Source organism: Delphinapterus leucas, chromosome 1, assembly GCF_059928025.1.
Source record: "Delphinapterus leucas isolate spDelLeu-1000000601 "Yukka" chromosome 1, BTC_Dleu_Yukka2, whole genome shotgun sequence".
NCBI classification, from domain to species: Eukaryota; Metazoa; Chordata; class Mammalia; order Artiodactyla; family Monodontidae; genus Delphinapterus; species Delphinapterus leucas.
In genome coordinates this window covers 74,617,153-74,641,975 of record NC_143129.1, presented here as the reverse complement: position 1 = coordinate 74,641,975, position 24,823 = coordinate 74,617,153, and the positions used below count along the sequence as shown (strand labels likewise).

At 52.7% G+C, this 24,823-nt stretch overlaps 2 protein-coding genes across 3 annotated transcripts; both read left to right on the top strand.

Annotated features, from left to right (window-relative positions):
• The first annotated feature begins 1,667 nt into the window (after window positions 1-1,667).
• Window positions 1,668-10,832, top strand: CASQ1 (calsequestrin 1). The gene is made up of 11 exons (XM_022559618.3): window positions 1,668-1,946; window positions 3,718-3,802; window positions 4,561-4,661; window positions 4,881-4,992; window positions 5,336-5,409; window positions 5,758-5,888; window positions 7,024-7,069; window positions 7,483-7,537; window positions 7,772-7,872; window positions 8,663-8,737; window positions 9,965-10,832. The coding sequence occupies exons 1-11, from the start codon at window positions 1,668-1,670 to the stop codon at window positions 10,103-10,105; spliced, it is 1,200 nt and encodes a 399-aa protein (XP_022415326.1). The 3' UTR covers window positions 10,106-10,832.
• Window positions 10,833-13,565: 2,733 nt separating this feature from the next.
• On the top strand, window positions 13,566-23,761 carry PEA15 (proliferation and apoptosis adaptor protein 15). 2 transcript variants are annotated; one of them, XM_022559648.2, is made up of 4 exons: window positions 13,566-13,700; window positions 19,820-19,993; window positions 21,382-21,537; window positions 21,691-23,761. In XM_022559648.2, exons 2-4 carry the CDS (start codon window positions 19,822-19,824, stop codon window positions 21,753-21,755), a joined length of 393 nt encoding a protein of 130 aa, XP_022415356.1. In that variant the 5' UTR covers window positions 13,566-13,700; window positions 19,820-19,821; the 3' UTR covers window positions 21,756-23,761. The 2 variants fall into 2 exon arrangements, with proteins under 2 accessions (XP_022415356.1, XP_089769018.1); XM_089912892.1 differs by lacking the exon at window positions 13,566-13,700 and adding an exon at window positions 16,828-16,894 and having other exon boundaries at window positions 19,811-19,993.
• The last annotated feature ends 1,062 nt before the right edge of the window (window positions 23,762-24,823 follow it).

The following is a 24,823-nucleotide window of genomic DNA, read 5'->3' as shown; positions in this document are numbered from 1 at the left end:
TGACAGCTGTCTCTCTTGGACCCACTCCTGCCACGTTCTTGAGATTTTCCCTGGCCTTCCTTGCTTAGCCGTGTAAGGTCTGCCCTGTGGGAGTGCGGAAAGGTCATTCCTCTAACATAACTTCATGGTGCAAAACACCCGCTGTGCCTCCAACATCGGAGACACCTCAGGGTGGGCATGGGGGCTTCTGACTTTGATCTAGCCTCTCTCTGGTCTCCCTCGTGCCTCTGCTTACCTGTGCATGAGCCCTGGAGGGCCGTGAAGAGGGTCCTTGAAGGTACCCAGAGCTGAGCGCATCCACTCCGCCCTCACCCCCACGCTGGGATCCAGGAATTTAGAGCCCCTCTGCACCAGCTCTGCTTTCACAGAATGAAGCAGCATCCTTGGTTCAGGGCACAGGGCCCCACTTCTTCATGTTTCCCAGTGTTAATTTTTTCCCCTACCGTTGATACCTGATCCTTTTTGTCTTGTCAAAGACGTAGGAATGAACAGTCACAATTCGCTCTCCTTGGAATCATTCAGCCAGGGGAATCCTCCTTCCCACTGTGCCCTAGAAAACCAGTCCCGTAGGATCAGAGTAGAGAGTACAAGCAAGAGGCAGCAGCCCAACGACTTTCTCCTTCTCCTCTCGGGTCTGTGGGCAGAGAAGCCCCAGATCCGCATCTCCAAGGACTCCAAGGGCCAGCACTTCACGCCCCATGCCCCGTCCTTCCTCTGCATACTCCAGTTAGGAGTGTTGAGTGAAGCAAAGGAAACTGGCTGGAGCTGAGCCAGGGCGCCAGTCCTGGACTCAGCTCCATCTTTTATTCAGAGAATGACCTCATCCTTGGTCTTGGTTCTTTAAAGGGAAGTGCAGGGGGTCTCTTTCCTGCAGCCTGGATTGCATTTGTACTCCCCCCCCTCCACCCCGCTTCCTCCACGGGATCAAAGAAACAGACTTGACCTAGAGGAGAGTCCCAGGTTTTAGGACTTAGAGGCAATACCACATTTGCCCCCCTTTTTACAAATGGACGACAAAGTTAACCTCTGACCCAGAATACCTCCTCCTCTGCGGGCCCCATTTCCCTCTCTCTGAGTACCCTTGCCCTCGCTCCACTCTCCCTAATTACCCCCAAGCCTCCCCTCCCCCAGCCCCAGCTTCATTTACCTCCGACTCATCTGGTCTTATTTTTAGCTCCAGCTTTTTCCTTTCTTAATATGGCGATGAGCTCCTAGGCTGGTGTGGGGACAGGGGCCGAGGAGCCCTGGACATTGGGGGGGAGGGGGAGGGGAGGAGGCTCTGGGAGCCTGGGTGAGAGGTGTTGGAGGTAGGAGGATCCCGGCCCTCACGGGGCCGTCCTGGCCTCAGGAGGTTATCCGTCTCTCCTGCCAATCCTGGAGACATATTTAGACGGGACCAGGTGGGGGCCGAGGGGTGCCAACCTCAAGGGCAGCTCCGGTTCCCTCCCCGCCCCCTGCTCCTAGCCCTCCCCCTGACCCTGTTTCTCTTGGCTCTGTCGGCAGTTTCTCCAGGACCCATAGCAGTGTCCTCTGTCCACTGCTCTGGGCCCTTCCCCACCCCACCCCCACCGTGAGCCCCTAACTCAGGATTTGGGACCCAGGGGCCCCTCCCTACCCCAGCTAACCTCTTCTGGACCAGGAGAGCCGACCCAGATCCCACTACCTCCATGAGTGCTGCAGACAGGATGGGGGCCAGAGCTGTGCCCGGCCTGCGGCTGGCACTGCTGTTACTGCTGGTGCTAGGGACACTCAAGTCAGGGGTGCAGGGGCAAGACGGGCTGGACTTCCCCGAGTATGATGGTGTGGACCGTGTGGTCAATGTCAACGCAAAGAACTACAAGAATGTGTTCAAGAAGTACGAGGTGCTGGCACTGCTCTACCACGAACCCCCCGAGCACGACAAGGCCTCACAAAGACAGTTTGAAATGGAGGAGCTGATTCTGGAGGTGAGTGACGGGCTCCGCAGGCCGGCAGAGCAGCCCAGTCCCTCTCTGCACCCCTCTATCCTGCAACTCCATGTAGATCTTTAAGAGTGGGATCTGGGCGTGAGGGGCAGGGCAGCACGACCCTGTCTCGACCAACAGGACCAACAGGACCCAAGTGGCGTATGACCTTAGCCAGAAGAGAAACAGAGATTCAGGAACCCCCAAAGTACCACCGTAGTCAGGCAATTTTAGGAGGGAGCGGGGTGCTGCAGGGGGGAATCTCTCCTCCATGCTAGAGGAGGGTGGTAGTACTAGGTTTGGCTAAGACTGAGGTGACCCTGGAAGGGGGGCAAAAAAGGAAAAGAGGTTCTTCAGGGGAAGGTGAAGAACTGCAGTACACCCCCAAATCTACTTTCCTAACCCAAACGTACCCTCTCTCCATACACTTCAGGGGCTGCACCCCAAAGAGATCCAAACTGAGTATAAATTTAAACGTTATTGACATTTTGCTTGCGTGTCATTGATTTAATGGCTAGAGGTTTAATAGAGCCCACCGTGCCTCCCACTGGCCTCTCAGTCCCCTCCCCCTGCCATCTGCCCCTACTGGATCAAGCTGGGCACCCCGATTGGAAAATCCTTGTGTTTGGAGGAGGCTTCACCATGCCTTCCCCAACTTGTCTTTGTGGGAAGATTCTCCTCACCCCCAAGCTGACCAGGGGCGCAAAGGAGAGAGAGAGCCTATCGTGACAAGAAAAAAGCCCATGTTTGGAGATGACTGGGAAATGTGGTCACACAGCCCTCCAGGAGCCAGGCTGTGTTGCAGTCTCCTTGTCCAAGCTGCTGCAGCCCCTCCTCTAGTTTGGCAGGACGGAGAGGCCCCAGCTTGTCCAGAGCTTGGAGTATTTCAGGGCAAGACACCAGGACTGTAGGTTCTCATTTCTGTGTGCCCCTGCCGGGTGCTGGAACCCGCCGCCTGATTAATGAGCGGAGTATTTTTATCCTGAGTGCTGAGCATCCCTGGCCATCCACCTGTCCCAGCCTCCTGAGAATCCGAGCACCCCGAGTCTGTGTTAGGTGGGGTAAAGCTGCAAACCACGCCCAAGGCAGAGTGCATCAGGGTTGAGAGCCCCGCTGGGAGGCCCATGAGAACAGGGACCTAGGGTGTGACTCTCCACAGCCTAAGGACAGCTTGAAGTAGAGAGTGAAAGGGAAAGTCCCACCCCATTGAGGAAAACTGGGCCTATTTCATCTCTAATCTCTTTGTCAGTCTCTCTGCCTCGAGGGTGACCAGTGGTGGCCACGGTGACCTCTACTCTCAGCTCTCTGCAGAGCCCCACGCCCCCCACCCTCTTGCCCTCCAAAATTCTCCCCACTGGGACTCACTCAGAAGAATCCCAGGGACGTGTAACGTCACCCCCACGCTAAGCGTGGTCTTTGATCAGTATGGAGTACAGGGCTCAGCTCCGAAGGAGGAAAGAGCCTCAGTCATCCTGAAGCTAGACCCCTCAGCATCCCTAAGGAACCTGGAAGTACATGCACAGTGCCTTAAAGTTCAACATAATAAGCACATTGTAAATGAGCTTTTACAATGTCAGGAGTTAAAATTAGACCACAGACCAAAAGGGTGGAGGGGGGCGTGGTAGGGAAAGTGGAGATCTCCTGCATCCTAGCACAGTGTCAAGGTTAACTCATATTCCCTGCATCCCAAATGACCCAGCTCGCAAGCATGAGATCGGGAATAGTGGTTACTAAGAATTCCAGAGGCTGATTTTAACCCTAACTCTCCCTTCAGTTAGCAGCCCAAGTCCTAGAAGACAAGGGTGTTGGCTTCGGGATGGTGGACTCCGAGAAGGACACGGCTGTAGCCAAGAAACTAGGTAAGGGAGGGGTGGGAGGAGCAGGGAGGAGAAGGTGACCGGTGAGAAAATACTGAAATTTGGAGGGTTATGGCTGGGAGTTCCAGCCTCTCCTTTATTCCTTATAGAGACCCATGCTCAAATCCCAGAAAGAGGTGAAGATGGCCTTATTTATACCTACCTAAAAATAGGGGCTAAGTTCTGGAGGAAAGGGGAAATCAGGGAACACAAGTGGGGCTGGAGAGACCTCTGCAAACTCTCCTTCCAACCCCTCCCCCTCCAGAGCCGCGGGCTGGGTATTACAGCACCAGCCACCAGGGGGCAGCACAGGCCTGAGACTGGACTCCGGATGTGGATGGGGGAGGGGTGGCCAGTAGTGAAGTCATCTGGTCAGCAATAGCTGAAGGTTAAAGTGCTGGACTGGGAATCAGCAACTAGAGTCCTCAGAGGAGGTAAGAGGAAGATCTGTCTCTGGTTATGGCAGGCAGAGAAAGGGGGGAGACATCTTGCTAGGACCTATATCTCCCTGCGTCCTCCCCTAGCGTTCCCACCTGACCCCAGCTTCCCCCTGGAGAGCCCCTGGGGCCAGACTAGCCACCTAGGCTAAATCCAGGGGCACAGACACCGGGGATGGAGGGACTGAGAGGCAGTGGAGGTGAGCTGGGCAGGTGAAGGATGTGTGGTCTAGTGGGATTATGGAATGGGCTGCAACCCTGGATTTGGACCCTTGGACCTGTGGGAAGGTTGCAATCATGGCACACCTCTGGCTCACTCCCTAGGACTAACTGAAGAGGACAGCATTTACGTATTCAAGGGAGATGAAGTCATTGAGTATGACGGCGAGTTTTCTGCTGACACCCTGGTGGAGTTTCTGCTTGATGTGAGGACCCTGCTGGACCTAATGGCCTTGCTTTAAGACCTCACGCCCTTCCGACCAACTGCAGCCTCACACACACATACACACACACACACACACACACAGAGGCAACAGAGCCCCTTCCTCCCCGTTTCCCAGCCCACTTTTCCCTGATCCCTCTCCTTGCCTCTAGCACTGAGTTCAGAAACTCACTCTCTTCCTTCAATGTCCTTGCTCTTCCAGGTCCTGGAGGACCCTGTGGAATTTATTGAGGGTGAACGAGAGCTGCAGGCATTTGAGAATATCGAAGATGAGAACAAACTCATTGGCTACTTCAAGAGCAAAGACTCAGAGCGTGGGTAACCCTCAGACTCCACGGTCCCCTCCGCTGGTCCCCAACTTCACCTGTCCTCCTACCTCCCCACTTCACCCACTGGCTCAGCACTGGCTCTTGCCATGGTGGGTCCATCGATCGACTGCTCCGATCTCCCTGCACTCTGTGGGTTTCACAGACAGGCACCAAGGCGTTCCCCTTCCCCCCACCCCACCACTGTATGTTACCACTCTCAGAGGACTAGAGGGGGTGGGTCTCGGAATGAACCCCACCTGCCGAAGAAGAATTGGGGAGAGACAGAGGGGGGGTGGTTCCCTGGCAGACCCTGCTTCCCCCAGAGACTGACTCTGCATTCCCCCCTCAGATTACAAAGCCTACGAGGACGCAGCGGAGGAGTTTCATCCCTACATCCCCTTCTTCGCCACCTTCGACAGCAAGGTTCTCCCCCCTGCTGCTGCATTGGGTCTCCCTCACTCCCCTCAGCTGCCCTCCAGCCCCCTCTCCCAGAATCAATGGGGGACCTCCTCCCCCACTACACACCAGTACTCCCCAACCCCACCCCACCTCGGGCCTCCCCCATCCCACAGATTTTAAATTATCTAACCCACCCCTCTCTCATCTTCAACCAAAGCCCAGAGAAGTTAAGACACGTGTCCAGTGTCACAGAGGCAATGACAAGGGCCCAGGTTGTCTCACTCCCTGCCTGACATCTGGTCCCCCATAATACTTCCTCTCACCATGACCCCGTGTCCCCTGCCCCACTCCCCCATCCCCTCCCCCCAAAAGGTGGCAAAGAAGCTGACCCTGAAGCTGAACGAGATCGATTTCTACGAGGCCTTCATGGAAGAGCCTGTGACCATCCCGGACAAGCCCAACAGCGAAGAGGAGATTGTCAACTTCGTGGAGGAGCACAGGAGGTGGGGAGCAGGGGCAACCCTCTGAGCAGGGTAGGCTCCTCCCCAGGCTAGAACACGGGTCTGTGAGATGGGCTGGGGGGATCTCAGCCAACCAGGAGGCAGGTCTCTCCTAGAGACGAATACACTTCTGCTATCAGTTCTTATTGATACACTGACCATTTTGCACAATATTTTGCACCCCAGCACTTAGCCCAGAGCCTGGAGCACACATAGAAGGTGCTCCATAAATGTGTACGGTTCATTGTGATGTTGACTGAGACCAGTGTTGAGGGCCTGTGGTCTGCCAGGAACTCCAAGGTGCTATCTCTCTTATTGTATTTACTCCTTTTAACAACCTCAGTTAAAAAGAGTCCACGAGTAGTGTCAGAACTGGATTCTAATCCAGATCTGGCCTGTGTTCTTTCTCATACATTACCTACACCAGTGGTTCTCAACAGGGGTGGAGGGAGTGGCGAGGTAGGGGGAGGATGTTGTCTTCCAGCGGATTATTTGGCAATGGCTGGAGACATTTTTGGTTGGAGAGAGAGCTACTGGTATTTAGCGGGGAGAGACCAGGGATGCTGCTAAATACCCTACAGTGCACAGGACAGCTCTCCCACAGTGAAGAATTATCTGGCCCCAAATGTCACTAGTGCTGAGGTTGAGAAACCCTGGCCTACATTCACACAAAATTCTCTTCCCTCACAGTACTCCACAACTGGAAATACCCGTTCGTCAGTGTAAACACTACTTCTCTCACCCTCTCCCACTAGATTATGGTCCGCTTCATCAGGGCAGGAATATGTCTGCCTTGTCCAACTCTGTCTACACAGCACCTAGCACAGCCTTTAGAACATCTGCAACACTCAGTGTTATTGAATGAATGAATGAATGAATGAACACCCAGATGTCCAGTTCTTTCTCCCGAAAGTCTCTCTTCCAGTCCCCTTGCCCACCCTCCTCTCTCCTACCTGCTTTAACCATGTGGTTATCTGGGCCTGGTGCCCAGAGCTTAGACTCTGACAGATGGCTTTGTTCAGGGCTGCAAGCTGTCTATGCCCTAGGCATGACCCTGTGGCAGCCTCTGCTATGGGGACCCTCTGGAGCCAAGGGTGTCCTTCTTGCCCACTGAGTAGTGACTTTCTTTCTCTTCTAGATCAACCCTGAGGAAACTGAAGCCTGAGAGTATGTATGAGACCTGGGTGAGTGCCCCGGATGGGGCCCAGGCCCTCGCAGGAGCATGGGAAAACTCAAGTCCTAGAAACATCCAACCCTGCTGCTCCTCATGTCTTGCTTATAGGAAAGACAGTGTACCAGCAAAGGTGGAGGGTTTCTGTTCTGAGAACATGTCAGGAGTTGGGGGACACACATAACTTGATGACGATGACAAGGGAGGAGCTCTAAGCTCTGGGGCTGAAGGGTTTGCCAGCGGAGGTGTGGGGACCCTGGGGTGGAAGGGGGCAGTGTACTTGGAAAAGGCTCACCACCACAAGAATACACCTGCTCCAGAAGCTGAATTTCCACAAAAGTTAGGTCCAGGGTAGATCTAGGGCCTGTTCTGGGCTCTCTAACTTCAGTGAGTATAGCTAAGGTCTCCCCTCCCTGCCCCCCACAGGAGGACCATCTGGATGGAATCCATATTGTGGCCTTTGCAGAGGAAACTGATCCTGGTGAGGGAGGGATACTGGATTGGATTTGGGGCAGGGGCGGGGGCACTGGTGAGAGAAGGAGATGGGGTATTTATCAGAGCATAGGCTTTTAACACATAAGATGGGTTTTTTTAGAGCACAGTTTACAAGCAGCCTGGGGCTAGACATGCGGAGCTGTGGGAGGCAGGAAAAGAGAGCTGGACTCCTGTTTCCTCTGTGCCCCACCGTGCACTTATCACCTGTGTTCCCTCCAAGATGGCTATGAGTTCTTAGAGATTCTCAAGGCTGTGGCCCAAGATAACACTGAAAATCCTGACCTGAGCATCATCTGGATTGACCCTGATGACTTCCCCCTGGTAAGAGATATCACTCAGGCACTGCTATCCAAGGCAGGGCACATCTCAAGGGGGAGCCTGTTTCAGAGTTCCTCTCCCCATCTCCTAGTGGAGGATCCTGTCGCATGCTCAGGGGCACTGAGCGCATCCTGAGAAAGGGGACACGGAATGATGGGAAGTGTGGGAACAACAGGATTCCCAGAGCAGAGGCTGAGCAGATAGCTCATGTGCCCAGGGCTGGCTCCTTCTAGAGAAATCCAGAGTTTGGGGGAGCAGAAGGGCACATTAACCCTGCATGTGGGTGTCCACAATCACAGAATCAAAGCACAGAGATTCCATGTCTCAGGGCACGGCTCTGTTCCCAGCTGAATCCCCAACACCTAACACTCTTCGTTGAAAGAGGAACTAGATGAACAAACAGAAATGTGAGGACCATTGGCAATTACAGAGTATAACTACCTTAGTTTAGAGATATAGAAACTGAGGTCCAGGGAGAAGTGATTGCCCGAAGTCACAAGGCCAATCAGTAGCAGATCCAGGAGCAGAACAAGGTTTCCTATCAAGTTTTCCTCGGAAAGGAGGGACCAATGTCCCCAGCTGACCCTCTTGATACTTTCCTTTGGGGATATCTACCCTTTAACTGCTTAGTTCTACCCATTCCCTTCAGGCACTATAGCTGGACCTATCCACCAATCTACCGTGAGTTCACTGTCCTCTCTCTACCCATGGCTGACCCTCACACTCACACTTACCCTCCTGGACTCAGGTGTTCCTAGCCTCCATTAAGTTGCCATATGTGGTCTCTCCACAGCTGGTTCCATACTGGGAGAAGACGTTTAACATCGACCTGTCAGCCCCACAAATAGGAGTCGTCAATGTTACTGATGTGAGTTTCCTTCCCTCATCCCCGGTTGACCCCCAACTCTCCTTCCCAACATAGCTAGTCCTCCTCTGCTCTGCTAACTAGGAATTGAGCCCTCCCCAGAGGAGTTAGACATGCCCAGTCTAATGGCTGGAAAGAGGGAGAGATTCCTGCCCTGAACACACCCCTGCCTCTACCTGTTGGAACTGACTGCTCGTCCTTCAAGGCCCAGTTCAAATCCTCTCTTCTCCGTGAAGTCTTTCCGGATCTCCCATTTGGAATTGTTCCCTCCTTGGCACTCCCAGAGCCCATTTGGCATTGAGAACATGACTTTTATATGGCTATTCATGTATCATGTCTGTCTCTTCCAGTAGACTTTGAGCTTTTTGAGAGCAGAAATCTTCTCATTCACACACAGATAGATGCTTCAGAGATATTTGTTGAGTTGAATAAGTCACAGCCTGCTTTCATATAATTCTCAGTCTAACTGAGGAGGTAGGTATTCCGTTAACTACCAGGCCAAGTCTGATAAACTCTATAATAGAGATACGAAGAAAACACCAGGAAGGCAGAGAAATCAAAGTGACTTCTGCTTGAGAATCAGAGAGGGTTTAAAAGGAGTAGAGTTTAAAGTGGAGGTTGTTGTAAATCAACTATACCTCAATTTTAAAATATAAAAAATTAATTAAATCTAAACAATTAAAAAAATTAAAACACACTGGAGATTGTACCGTGTATAAGAGTTCTACAAGTGCAAATTATATGAGTCATTTCCAAACTGATGGAAAAAGTTAGTGCAAAAGGTCAAAAAGCAGGAAAATGAATATCAGATTTGGGAAAAGGCAAGTCGTTTCTTATGGCTTGAGAGTCTAGAGATCTCTGCGGATGGTGCTAGAAAAGCAGGTATTGGAAAGTCTTGAACGCTAAAGAGTTGCTGACTTTATTCTCCAGGCCATAAAGAGCCACCAGTGGTTTTGCATTAAGGGCATGATAGAGAGGTCTGTTTTAGGAAGCTCAGCATGGCAAGAGCTTGTAAGAAAGACTGAAGGGAGAAGGTCTATTTGCTGATCCAGCAATTCTTTCTACTCCCACTGTCACTATTCCACCCTAGACCCCCACCTGGACAGTTTTCCTGCCCACTGACAGATGAAGAGAAGGGACAGAGGATGTACAGAGTCCAGTGAGTGGGAGGACAGGTCTAAAGACCTGAATCGGGCTTAGTTCTGACGCCTTGTCTGTGCCATGTCCTAGGCGGACAGCATATGGATGGAGATGGATGATGAAGAGGACCTGCCTTCTGCTGAGGAGCTGGAGGACTGGCTGGAGGATGTACTGGAGGGCGAGATCAACACAGAGGATGATGACGATGACGACGATGGCGATGATGACTAGTTGCTGTGGCAGCCATCTCCTAGCCCCACCTGCTGTCCTCCTGCCCCCTCCTCCTTCCCTGTCCTTCCCTGAGCTCCTCCAGGGACACTAGGTCATTCTCTGCCATGGGGCCCACTGCGGTCTCTATGCTGCATGCCGAGATTCAAGGAGCTACTTTTCCCTACACACCAGCCCAGCTATCCCATCTGACTTCTGTTTCCAGTCCCACCAGGTCCCTGTATCGATTATTTGTTTCTTCCGTCACGCCCTACATGCTTTCTTGTGACTTCCCTCTTGCCCTATCTATGGGCCCCTATCTCTCTTCTGCTCCCTCCAGCTGAGCACACTCTTCCCCCACTCTCTCAAGTCCTCTATCCTTCTGACTGTCCTATCCCTGGCCAGGGGGACGGGAGGGTACTGTGTTTGGGGCTATATCTTAGCAATCTCTTGTTAATGTACTTGGGTCAAATGAGAGACCTCAATAAAGGATCTGGGGCAACATGAACAAGTGTCTGCTGATCAGGTCTCACCCCTATGGCAGGAGGGAGGCAGCCAGAGGATGGGGATTTAAGGTGTGGGTACCTTGTTAGGGGACTGTGATAGCAGGGGGGTGGGGCTCCTCCCTCCAGGCAGTTATCCCAGAGAAGCTTGGATTATTTATCTGCTGCAAGTCAAAAAGGCTTTTCTGAACACATGGTGTTTGTCCAGCACTGCTGTCAGGCTTTGGGAGAACAGAGAGTGCAGGATGTCCCTGCTCTCGAGCTGATGAGCCTCACTGGGAAGTCAAGACAAGCACACTAAAGAACTGAAGAAAAATACAAAGCAATATGTAATTAAGCGATTATGTGCTGCTTGATAGCAGCCCCCCTTGCAGCTCTTATTTGAATGGCAAGACTGAGCCCAAAAGACACTTCCTCGGTGCGGCCTTCCCAGAGGTGGCCCCTCCTGCAGCTCCCTCCTCTGGGCTCCCACTGCACTCTCTCTGTCCACCTCTATTCTAGTACTAGCTCTTCATTTACATGTCTGTCTTCCCCACCAGACTGTGAGCCCCTTGAAGGCGGGACCCCAGGCTTTTTCTCTGTGTCCACAGGGCCTGGCACGCCAAAAGTAGTCCCTAATAAATGTTTGTTAAAAGAAGGAACAAATGAATAGAATGGCCTCAGAAGAGAGAGATGAGAGTGGGCTTTGACGGCTTCATAAAGGAAGTGAGCATTTTCTAGGCCTTAAATGAATAGTGGGATTTGATTAGGGCAAAGGAGTTGGGGAGGAGACATTTCAAGTAGTGAAAACATCAAAAGCACTGCCAGAATGCGTGTGCCATGTTGGGGCACAGAGGAGACCAAAGAGACAAGAAGAGAGGTTCAAGTGGTGGCCACGAGGTCGGGTGGGCATCCAGGGCTAGGTCGCAGAGGTGTTTGGATTTAGTCCTGTGAGCTGGGGAGGAAGGGCAACATTTAATCTGGCAGTGATGAGCAGGATGGATAGAGGCAAGGAAGCCGATGGAGATACCAGAGGCAGGGAGTCCAACTCTTATCAGACAGTTATGATAATCTGATGGAGGTGGGAGAACACGGATCAGAGTGGTGGTTATGGGAGTGCAGAGGAGACGCTGAGCTTTGTTCAAAGGGCATCCCCCAGACCTGAGCCTGCTGGCGATCTTGGCAGGAAGGACCCACATTCTCTCCAGCACAGGCCCAGGCTGGGGTAAGTGTAAAGGAGTAAGGAGTAGGGGGGGGGAGGAACCAAACAACTGAACAAGCCCATAACTAACAGATGTTACAGCTTTCATGGACTGGGTATAAACGTGTTGCCGGACAACTTAGAGGATCTCTGAGTATGGAAGAATGAGACCTGAGGTGAGAGGAGTTTTCACCCTCCACGGACAAATCCAGGAAGTCTTCCTGGAATTGGTGGCAGGAGTATAGAGTAGAAACCACGTATTCATCCAACTTGCACCCATTTAATAAATGTTTAATACATAGTACGGGCACTGGACCAATACAAAAATATTATGGAACTTAACTCTCTAGCATAGGTCAGTGGAAGGCCCCAGACTAAATAATAGCTCCCATGTTTTAACCACCCATCTGTGCCAGCCACTAGAGACTTACAATTTCTAAAACTCAGAAGAACACTGTGAGATAGGCATCAGTGTCCCCGTCTTGCCCTTAATGAGGCTCAGAGGCATAACCTACCTAAGAAAGGAGTAGAGTCAGCATGCAGCCCAAATCCCCTGTACCTGAAAGACCTGGACCTTTCACTGACTGTAGATAAGTCAGTCAGCTTCTCTGGGTCTCAAAGATGGGTCAACAAAATGAGTTTTGGCCCTACAACTCAGAACAAATGAGATATATGCAAAGGCAAATTATGAGGGTGTGTTGCTATCAAAGGGGCAGTGACATGGCACACTGGGGGAAGAGGATGGCGAAAGCAAAGAGAAGGGCTGTGAAATCCAAAAGCAGCAGCAGCCTGAGCCTCTTCTAGGGGCAGTGTAGACTCAAGAAAGGATGGGATCACCCGAGGCTTGCTGAGGGGTCTCCGCCAGGCTGGAACTGAAGTGAAGCCGGGGCGTTCCTGGAGGTGGCACAGACACTGATGGGGCTCAGACCTTGTCCCCGGGCCAGGCTCTGCCAGAGTTGAGGAGAGACCTCTTAGGCTGGAGAAGACAATAGATCATCTTCTTCCTTCCCTCTTTCAGTATGGCTAAGAATCTGGGGGAGGAAAGTCCCTGGGGTAGAAGGGAAGTGAGAGCTGCCATGCTGGGCCTGGGCAGAGGGGCAGAGCTAGGAGACAGAGCCGAGCGTGGCTCTGCAAGTTGTCTATATTTGCATGCTGAGCTCACTGCTGCTCTTTTTCTCCCCAGAAATACAATTACATCATGGTGGGGGGAAGGCGGGAGGGTGGTATATTTGGGAAAGGTGAGAGGAACACAAGGGGCCAGCTGGCATCATCCTGGAGAAAGAAGATCTGTGGCTCCAGAGCAGGCGAAGGAGGCCCCCATTTTGCTTCTTGCCCCTACTCCTTCCTCCTCCCCCACCTTCCAAGGTGGATAAATCTGAGCTGTCTTTTACTACGGCTCCCCTGACCCATAAGGGGAAAAGGTTTTTACAAATACTTAGTCAAGCATCTAAGAGGATCCAGAGGCCAAAGGACTTCCAAACCCTTAAACCCTAACTTACTCTTTGCCTCCCAGGGTCCCAGCCACTGTGGTCACCGAAAGGTCGTAAGGGAAGGAGTGTGTCCCTTTGGGAAGAATTAAATCTGAGAATTGGGGTTCGCTGTTTAGGGGAGGAGGCGGCGTCGCTACTCCAGCCCTCCCGCACTTCTGCCCCCGTCCCAGGAGCCTTCCAGAACCCCAGCCCCCTGCTGCCTCCCCTCCCCCTCTCCCGCCGCTCCCCGCCCCCCGCCCCTCCCCGGCTCTGACATCACGGGCCAGCCGGGTGGGGTGAGGCGGCGCTGGGCTCGGGCTCCGGCTCCGCGGGCGGAAGAGGCGGCGGCGGCAGCAGAAGCGGCGGCGGCGGCGGCGGCGGCGGGAGCCGAGGAGGAGGTTCCGGACGCTGCTCAGGAACCGGGGACGCCGGAGTGCCCGCTCCCCGAGCGCTCAGCCCCGGAGGCGGTGAGAGGGCCGAGAGGGGAAGTGTCGCGGGGAGGGGCACATTTGGGCATCTGGGCTTGGAGGGGCGTCGATCCGGGACGCCTGGGGACAGATGCGGAGCGTGGGGGCCCCGGAGGGGTCCGCTCCGTGTCAGGCCCCACGGGCTCCGTCTCTGTCGGTGCGCTCCGAGCGCGGTGTGTGCTGGAGGCGGCGTGGCTCCGGCCGCCCGTTCCACTCTGACCAGCAGTTTGGGAGTCCGACCGGGGCCTGGGGATTAGGATGGAGCCTGCTTCCCGCCCAGCCGGCTCGGCCGGGCCAGCTCCCGCCCCTCCCTCCCGTTCTCTGGCTTCGGACTCGCCTCGGCTGGCGGTCTCCCGGCCCAGCCCTGCCTCAGTTCCGCCGGCAGCCGCCCCTACTCCGAGGGCTCAAACCCGGCGGCTGGCACCACGTGCCCTCACCCAGTCCTCTGCACCTGGGGTAGAGGTGGGATTGTCGAAGGCTTGTCCGGAGGGAAGGAGTCGGGAGCTGGGGGGTGTACGGGAGAGAAGTAGCTAACGTAAAGGCCCTAATTAATTTCATATAATCTGTATCAAAACTGACAGGGACACACACACCTACAAGAGACAGGCCAGCACACACGGTGACACACACCCATGTGACTCTTACACACATCGACTGCACACAGCAAATCACAAAGGGCCCTGCACTACGCATCCAAGCTCCCACCTCGCTCCCACTGTCTCCCGTGTGCAAGTCTCCTGGCAGAATATCAGGCTAACAGGACAGCTGAGTGGGGGCCACCGTCCCCAAGTCCACCCTAATTTTCTGGACATCTTCTCCCAGCCCTGGGCTTCAGATCGCCCCTCTTTAAAACAGTGAGAAAACATGGTAGAAAATCCTGGTCTCAATCCAGGACTGGGAGACAGGATCTTGAGGGCGAGTGAGCCTGGTGCTTTGAATCTGGGTGAGTAATGAGGGTAGGGGTTGCTGGTGGCCTCTCTTGCTGGGTCCAGTTGGAGCTTAGGGTGCTAGGAGTGGCTGGCTTCTGGGCATCTGAGTGGCCAAGGGATGGAGGAGGGATGGAAGAAAGGGAGAGAGAGAAAAAGAAAGAATGAGTATGAGTCAGCCAAGGATGGAGGCCCAAGTCAGAGAGAGAGAGAATGAGGGGAATGTGTGTGAGAGGCAGACGGACATCAAGAGAGGGACACAGAGGGACAGAGATACAGTCAGGAAATGGGGAGGGAAGGAAGTGAGAGTCAGAGATGGTCAAATGAGTGGGGAGAGTGCTGGGGAATGGGCGACAGAAGCTCAGAGATTAGGGAGGATGAAAGCAGGATGGTGGTGATACCACTGGGGGTTAGGGGAAACATGCTGAATATGTGTGCTTTGTTTCTCTGTGTGTCTGGCCTCCAGGCTGTCAGAGCGATTAGCTTTAATTGCTCTTCCCTTTGTGGTTAAACACTCCATTGGGGAAATTGCCAGAGATGCCCTAGGCTGCCAGCTGCCCTGGTTGCCTACTTCCTCACTTCCCTGACACCTGTGCCCATCATGTGTGCATGTGTTGTCATGCATGAAGAAGAGGACCAGAGTCACACCCTGCTATGCCATCCCCTCACTCTTTCACACAGAGCCTCCACCACAGTGCAATGGTGGACATCACCAACCTGTACGCAGCCAACCAATCCAGGCCCCTCCCCACTAAACTTACTCTATCTCTTTATAGCAGGGACACTCACTCCTTCCTAGTATAGCTAGTATAGTAGCTCTGAGTCCTGAAATAGGGACACCAAGTCACAGAACCCAGGAGTCCTAAGTATTCTTGGCTACCACCAGGTGGGACGGGATGAAAGCCCATTGAAAGGAAAGGAGGAAAAGAGAGACTGAAAGACTAGAGAGAGAGGTAATAGATGAGGAAGAGATAGAGAGATGGGGGAGAAACAGAAGGAGGAAGAGAGAGAATCAGATGAGTAGAGAGCAGTAGAGGCCCCATTCCCTCTCCTCTGCCCGGCCTGATCCAATGCCAGGTATCTTCTGACGCTCTCATCCTGGGTCCAATCCTTCTTCTCTTGACTAAGGGCTTAAAGCTTAACCCTGTCTTTGTAGCCAGGGGTAACCCATTTTGCTTCTTGGACTGAACATTTTGAGGTCCAGGTGTCCTATCCCACCCCCATTCCCAGGCTGACTCTGGAGCCTTAGAACCCTCTTCTTCCTACTTTACAGAAATAAAGGCATCCTCCCCCCACCCTCCCCCCAAAAAGCTGAATAGAAGCTATGGGAAGAAGTCAGTTGAGTATGATAGTAAAGAAATAATTAGGGACGAACTATAGGACTGCTTGAATTTGGGGCCCAGATAAAATGTAAAGTAGGAACCCTGCTCTCTCCCTTCCCAGCCCTCTGCTTTGCTGTGATCACCACCCTCCCACCCCAAACCCCAGGCAACAAGACTGACAGACTTGAGTGCCTACAGGCCGCCTCCTGCCCACTGCAGGATCTCCAGGTCCTTGCAGTTCCCCTCAGCCTTAGGCAGCTGCAGCCGATGTGAGGGAGGGAGCAACAGCACCTCCTAATCCTCAGGCTTCTTAAATTTACTGAGGATTTGGAACCAAATGCTAAGGAGAGGATAATCATAAATTAATGTCCAAATGCACAGAAATTCTTTTGGTGCTGCCACCTCCTCCACAGGTGGTTATCCCATTTTGCTAGGCTCTCAAAGTGTTCCCAGGGCCCGCCCCTTCCTCCCCCAGTGCCCATGGAGCACCCACTGTCATGCTCCCCAACTACTACCCTAGAAGGTCAGAATATAATCCTTACCTCCTGCCCCTCTTCCTCAGCATCCTCAGTTGGTTTGACTTTTGTCAGGGCCCCACCTGGGGCCAGCTCAGAAAGAGAGTGAGGAAGGAAGGAAGGAAGGTGTGAGGAAGCGGTGAGCAGAGCACAGAATGATCTGGGAGGGAAGGGGACTGACTTCCTGGCAGCCTCAGCCCCGGTTCCCGGTTCCTGCCCAAGTATCCTGTCCCAAGAGTGGCCTCCGCCCAGGCTGCCTGGTGTTCCCTGGGCAGCCTCTGCACTGTTCCAGAGGTCAGGAGGACTCTTCAGAGCTATGAGGGCAGGAGACTTCTCTATAGGCCCTATGGAATTCTAAATCTTGGGTGAGAAAAGCAACATGGAGGGTGAAGGAGCCAAGCTTCTGCCAAGCCCCACCTACCATGGCCAGACTACAACTGGACAATGGTTGACCAGGAAAGCTTGAGAACCAAGTAAGGAAATTTCCCCCAAACTCCCCTGCCCTTGCCCCTGCTGCCACACCCAGGCCTGGGCAAATGGGATCTCTCCAGGGAGGCAGGACGCTAGGCTGCCTTTCCCTGCACCCTTACCGGGCCCTTCTCCTATCCCTTCTCTCTCTTCTTACTCACCACTCCCCACATCCCTCCTATCCAGTGGTGTCATTGTCCTGACAACTGAATGGGGGGGGGCACCCAGAACTGAGGTTACCATGGTAACCACTGAGCTGAGGCTGCAGCCTTCTCTTCGTGGACTCTGTGTGCTCCCTGTGCCCCTCCCCCGCCTCAAGGATTCCTCATTTGCAGGCTCAGTCTCTTTCCCTCTCCCAACACCAGTTCTCTTCCTCCATTCTCTAGGCTCCCCTTACCCTTCCTCTTTTCTCTGGATGTGAGCCTGTGATTATCTGCCTTCTTACACATACTCTTAGCTGGTCAGACACATACACACAGACCACATACACTCAAAGCCACACATCCAGTGCTGGCACATACACATCCATTACCAGAACATCCAAACACACCCACAGATACCAGCACTGTCTCCTCCCTGTACCTGTGCCCACACCCAGGGATCAGCATCCATACAGAGGATTCTGGCACACACACATTCCCACCCCCACTTCTCTTAGGGGCCTCCTTGTATCTGTTTCACTCTCACAGAAAGCTCCTACTCACCGCCCCCAGCCTTTGTGGGTGGGTGTCTAATACACATTAATCCCTTCCCGCCCACCTCCCCTGTAAGTCTGTGTTTTCAATTCAGAGTCCTAAATCTTAACTCCTCCCAGGAGATACACACACACACACACACACACACACTCTCACACTCACACACATTCTCTCTCTCTCTCTCTCTCTCCTCCCACAGGATCTCTGTATTTACAAACTCTTCTTCTATGTGAAAGCAGGGCACTATGGTCCTAAAGTCTGTCCCATTTTCCAGCTAAGGGCTTGGTCGCAGGGTCTCCTCGACTGGGGCAGCCTTCTTGAGGGCATCTTGCCTCCTTCCCATGCTGCCCTTTTCTCTTCAGCTCTCTTCACACCCCACCTCCATTATTATCCCCATCTCTGAACCCTGTCCCCATCATTCCCCTTGTCTACATCCCCCCCCCCTTTTCTGTCTTTGGATTATCAGTGGAGGGGGGTGGGGGCTGAGCTCCAGAGCCTGCTGCTGTGACCTAGATTTCAAGGCGAGACGGTTCCTGGTGCTGACAGTCAGAGAGCATTGTTTCTGGCCCAGCCTGGCAGGGCCACCGCTGGGCCCTCTGTCTGGTTGCACCTGGGTGTGCAAGTGAGCATGTGTATAAGTGCCTGTTTCTCGTGGGGCTCATGCTGGCCCTGCTGCCTGGCTTATTGTGTGTTTGTGTCACAGTGCCTGCCACCAAGGGAGGCTTGTTTGTTCTGGTCCAAGTAGGGGGCTGGGAATGGGGCCTCCTTGGGTGCATGCTTCTCTCCCTCAGTTTCCCTGCATGTAGGTGGAAATAAGGAATATGGGGTGTGTCAACTAGTCCCTTTCTGCTATATTCCCAGCCCGTTGTTGGGGTGATTTGTGGGCAGTCTCAGTCAAGTACAAGGTCATCTAGCTCCTTGCCCCACCCCTTAGTCTAGCCACAGAGTGTTTATGCCATAATTTACTTTTTAAAATGCTTTACTTTTTAATTATAAAAGAAATATATAGTCATTGTGGGGGAAAAAAGCCCCTTTTTAAAACTCACCACTAGAGTTTCACATTTTATCAAATCCAGAAAGTTCATTCTAAGGTCTGACCTTCTTTCTTCCTGTCTAGCCACAGTCCCTATCTTAGGGGAAGGAGGGCCTTGAATGTCCTCTCCTTTTTCACCTAAAAATCTGCATAGAAGAGGGATGGGGTGAAGGCCTAGATGAGATCCAGCCTTGCCCAGCCCCCTGTGGGAGGTCACGCTGAAGGTAGTGCCAGCGGGATGTTGATGCAAGCAGAAGTGGCAGCCCCCTTCCTGCCAGACTTTCCCAAAGCTGCATCTGAACCCCTTCTCCCTGCCACCCAGCCAGCCTGGGAACTGGGCAGGGGGCCAGAGCCAGCCGCTTGGTATTCTTGGGCGCGGGGGCTGTAGGCATAGCACAAAGGCTAGGAGAAAGGGCTGTGTAGAGGCCCAGCAGCAATCAAGGGAGAAAATGGGCTCCGCAAAAGTGGGGGTAGCCCATTGCTTCACCCTCCCCACCCCCATCCCGAGACCTAATGACTGAATACAGGGCTGAGCATGGAGGGGCCAGGGGACCATTTGACCAGGCAACTAGGCATCTATCCAAAATGAGTCATTAGTGGGGTGGTGGGGAGTTGAAATGAGGGACCCCCTTTGCTTCTGGGAAAGAATGGAAGCTAGAACATGAGCTCCAATCAACCTCCCCCAGCCCCTTCTTTGTAGCTTCTCACTGCCACAGCAAGCCTCTCCCTGGTCGTTTTGGTGTGTTTTGTTTTGTTTGACAGGGGGAGGGGTTGCAGGTGGGTGGGGCGATTCTGGGGGGGACTTGGAGACAGCGGGTGAGAAAGTCGGGAGCAGGTTGCTATGGTAACCGCCTCCTCAGTCGGGGAGCTGTTGCCAGGGTTACTGTTAGAGGGGGGAAAAGGAAGAAAAAAGATGGTGGGGAGAAGGAGGTGTGACTTTTCACTCTAGACTCCAGCCTGGCCCCTAGCTTCCCAGTTTCTTCCTGTCTACTCCTACCTCCCTTAGGTCTTCCTTTTCTCCCTCCAGTCCTAGCCTCCCCAACCTCTGTGTTCCAGGCACTTGCCTGGTAGGGTAGAGGAGAGGTGGGTAGTGCCAGTGAGTGAACCAAACCGTGAACCTCAAGCTCAGCCTCCTCTCCCTTTGTTCCCCCCAACCCCAGTCATGGCCGAGTACGGGACCCTCCTCCAGGACCTGACCAACAACATCACCCTTGAAGATCTGGAACAGCTCAAGTCAGCCTGCAAGGAGGACATCCCCAGTGAGAAGAGCGAGGAGATCACTACTGGCAGTGCCTGGTTTAGCTTCCTGGAGAGCCACAACAAGCTGGACAAAGGTGGGGGAGGGGGGACACACGCATCCTACCATCAGCCGTTCAGGCTCAGTTCATTCAACAAACAGAAATGAGCTCAGAGCTCCTATACAAAGGGCACTCCTTTTTGACAAGGCAGGATAAGAGGGGTGCCCTAAGAGAGTAGAGGGGCTCTAGGGCAGTGGTCTTTACATTCTTCGTGGTGCCCTTCTCAGTAAAAATATTATTCAGCAAAAAATGTTACTCAGATCCTACTGTGCTATTATCATATGTATAATAAAACATTAAAATAGGCCTTAAAGGTGATAAAACTTAAAACCACAAGTTCTAACATTTTCTTATTCACTTTTAGAGACCATTGCTCTGGAAAGGGCTTTGGGGAGGAACTGGTATTTAAGATGGCCCTGAAGGGCAAGTGGGATTTCAAAGGCAGGATCCAAAGGAGGACATGCTAGGCAGAGGAACATAGCATGTTTAGAAGTGGCTGGAAAGGTAAGTTAAGACTGTGATGTGGAGGGCCTTGAGTGACAGGGTATTTGATAGGTGAGATGAGTGACCTGAGGGTGCTTCAGAGATACTAATCTGTAGCATGGAATGAAGGGAGGGAGGCTGAAGGAGGACATGCTACACTTAGGACAGGGGTCCCTAGCGGTCCTGTTAGGAACCGGGCCACACAGCAAGAGGTGAGGAGTGGGCGCGAGTGAGCGAAGCTTCATCTACCGCTCGCTCCCCATTGCTCGAATTACAGCTTGAACCATCCCACCCCCGCCCACCCTGTCCATGGAAAAATTGTCTTCCACGGAACCGGTCCCTGGTGCTAAAAAGGTTGGGGACCGCTGACTTAGGGGACTACTGCAGTAGAGGGGAGGAGCCAGGCAAGAAGGCATCTGCAATCTCCTAGAACTGGCCAACCCATGGACATCATCCCTCTGGTCATGTCTGTGCCTTCTCATTCAGAATTACCCTTCTCACTAGGCCCAGAATCTCTCCTGGGTTGTCTACAGATCCCACCCTTCTGGTCCTACATGTGCTGCTGGGAAATTCTGATGCTTGCTTGGAGGAAAAGTGAAAGAGGGACAGGGTGGATGTTGGGTATTTGGAAGCCCGGTTAATTTTTCTCTTCTCCCCTCCACTCAGTGTGGAACCTGGTATTTAACCTAAATCCCTCATTCTAAATCTGTAATCTAGAAACTTCACTCATCAATGATCTGCCCTTCCTGAGAAGAGTTCTCTACTGTCTTTTGGTGCTTTAGATTTCTTTTCCTGGCTTAGCTGCCCCTCTTCTTCCAGTGTTGCCTCCTCCAGTAACCAGTGTGAGCAACTCAGGCTTGGTTCCTGAAGCCTAATCCAGCAGTGTAGGGGAAGCTGACCTCTACAGCAGCTCTGATCCTCAGTCTCCTGCCTTCCTCCAGACAACCTCTCTTATATCGAGCACATCTTTGAGATCTCCCGCCGTCCTGACCTACTCACTATGGTGGTTGACTACAGAACCCGTGTTCTGAAGATCTCCGAGGAAGATGAGCTGGACACCAAGCTAACCCGTATCCCCAGTGCCAAGAAGTACAAAGGTAAGAGGCCATGCCTTTAATATGTACCTCTGCCCCTCCCATGGATTATCTGTGGAATACTTGAATTCTGGGAGAACAGAGGCTTATGATCAGTTAACCTGCCTACTGCCTCCCATGACTTCTGTCCCTGGACACATCCTTTTTTGCCCCCAGACATTATCCGGCAGCCCTCTGAGGAAGAGATCATCAAATTGGCTCCTCCACCGAAGAAAGCCTGAGCAAGGGGGAGGAAGAGGAGGAAGGTTGGACCTTCATCAGACCATTCTCTTCCCCCATCCTCCAGGGGAGGGGACAAGGGCATCCCCCCCCCATCTACCCACTTACTAACCTGGTCCTAACCCCCTTACTGTGCGCGTGTGTGTGCGTGTGCGCACGCTCTGGCTGTCTGTCTATATGTCTAGCTCATCTAGTTCCTCCTCCTTGTGAGGGGATGGGGGTCAGGGGCTGGGGGTGGGGGAGCTCAGTTTCCCCACTCTAGGGGGAGTTGGGGGCTATTTCTATGCAAATAGAAATGGGCACATTCCTCCTACTTCCCTTTCCTCCACTCTTCCCCCACCTCTCTAAAGTGTGGGAGCAGAAAAGGGCCTGTATTTTCCTACAATGAGGCGGCGAGGTAGGAGTGAGGCATGGGAGAGGTGGGTGAATCTAATGAAAAGCAGTGAGAGGGAAGATGAAGAGGCTACCCAACCCCCACCTGGAAGGGGCAAAGAAAAGCCAGAGTTTGTGTTTGTACCCCAAAGCTGGACTGGCTGAGGAGTCCAGGTTCCAGTAGTTCCTCAGGTTGGAGGGCCTGGGCACCAGCAGGTCCCTTTTTGCTCCCCTCTCATGGGCCTACGGTGGGTATGAGCCAGGGACCTAAAGAGAGAGGATCACTGGATCCTTCCCTGGCCCCAAAGTTCAAACCCCATGGAGAACCCAGCATTAGATACCCCCCACCCACCTCTGCTCTGGAGAGACTGTGCTGGGAACACACCCCATCACTGAGCCTGAGTGGGGATGAAGGCAGAGAGGAGTTCCCTGTTCCACTCCTTTATTCCTACTCAGACTGTTGCACAGGAGTCCCCTGAACCTAGGGAGGTTGGGGAATCGAGATCCTTAGGTTTTAACTCCAATCCTGCTCCCACTTACAGAGTCCCATCGTGGTTATCGCAGGCAACCTTCCCTCTCTCCATGATCTAGAACCCCCTCTCCCCCAAGCCAGAAAGAAGGGAAGAAGCTAACTACAGTGTTTTCCGTTGCACTGATCCCCAATTCAGTCCAGGAGGGGACTCGGTAACCCCTCTCCCTCAATATCCTGGCACCTTGGGCTTATGAACCCCTCCTAGCCAAATCACTAGAGTACAGTGACCCCAGCCTCCTGCCTGTCCCAAGATAGCCATCCCCACCCTGACCGTGCTAACTGTGTGTACATATATATTCTACATATATGTATATTAAACCCGCACTGCCATGTCTGCCCTTTTTTGTGGTGTCTGGCATTAACTTATTGTCTAGGCCAGGACGGGGGTGGAAGGGGAATGCCACAGTGAAGGGAGTGGCAGAGTCAAATTGCTACATAGTCAAAACAAAAAAAACTTTTTTAAACTTTAAATTCACATGCAATCTCAAGAGGCTATTTAGAGAAAGTTTAAGCTAGGAGCTTCTAGGATGTGGGAGCAAAACTTTAGTGGAGGGGAGAGCTGGCTACTGGAAGAGGGAAGAAGCCAGACTGGTTGGAGAGCACCCTCTAATCCTAGCCTAGCCCAGCCCAACCTGCCTGTCCCCTCTGGCCACTGCTGCGGACACCTGCCTTAACACATACACCTCGAGTACTCCACAGTTTTGCCTTAAAGGACCTTCCCAAGTTTCCCCAGTCCTGTCTGGCTTCTCCCTCAAGGAGAGAGAGATACTTGTAGAATTGGGAGGGGGATAAGAGCAGGAATTATCCTTCCAAGCCAGGATATGTTATGTGAGAACAAGTCTGAGAGAGAAAGGGGGTGGAGGGAGGGAATATATTATAAAGAGCCTTCCTTTGAAGAGAGAAGAGGATGAGATGGGAGAAGGGAGACAGGGTCATTTTCAGCGGAGTCTAGCAATTTCTCTGTAAGGCAAAATAATCTAAAACGACTAACCTGCCCTCCCGCCCCCTATACTGCTGTGAGATTGCCCCTATCCTGTGCTCCTCTGTCTGCAGTGTGCACGGCCTTGTTCTAACCCTGGAATAAAGGTGATTGATTGTACTGTACCTAACTGATTCTAAATTTGTGTGAATGACCTTTGGATGACTGGGGAGGGAGAGCAAAATTTACCCCCAAATCCTTAACTGCAGCCTGGAAGAGACCAGGAAAACACCCCTAGTAGGATCTCTGCCCTCTCTCATTTTCTAAGTATCACTGAGCTGTGGGGCCTATTCCACTTCCACAGTCTCCCACTGGAGCCCAACCACTGGAAACATGGATATCCCAGACTGGACTTCCTAAAATTGTAATAAGACCAGGGCCAGGCACCTATACTGAAAGGAACAAAAATAGCCCATCACGAATGAATGGCTCACATATCACACACACAGCAGCAGTCGGGGGGGGGGGGGGAAGCTTTACTGAGAGAAAATACACAACAAATTCCAGAGTGCATGGTTTCAGCCCACTCCATCACCCCACCAGCGATAAGAACACAGACCACTCACAGTCACCACACATTCACTACCTCAGGGAGGAAGTACAGCAGCTAACATCTGGTCTGAGAGCTGCTAGGAAAAGGGGCAGGAGGAAGTAGTATCTGGGAATTCTACCCTTTCACTCCTCCCTTCCTTCCTGGCCTGTTCTAGTAGAATCTGACTGTCCCAGGATGCAGAATTCCTGGTTGGGGGCAAAGAAATAGCAACAAAAGTATTTAAGGGCAAGAATGCAACTGGGACTTTGATAATTAGTGACCAGTGATACAATAGGTGTCTGAGCCCCAGCCACCTTACTCAATCCTTAGATTAATGACTTGTCCTTCAATCCCAAGACAGGAAAAGGTGGACAAGGTATAAAGTCAAACCCAGGAGGTCTTTCCCTATACTCTTCCATTAGGAAGGGAGTTGGTGTGGAGTTGGATAGTTTAAAGAATCAAGCAGCTAAAGGTAAGAATGAGTGTGTCTTCTGTCACACACAGTATTAGGAGAGACGGTCTGCAGTGGCAGAACCCTTCCTGAAGTCACAGTTCAGTCAAGTTTTGAAGATGAGCCAGTCTCTGGTTAGCAGAGCCATCCTGGGAACCCCCACAAGACTTAAGCAGAGGTAGGATATCTGGAGCAAAGAGATGA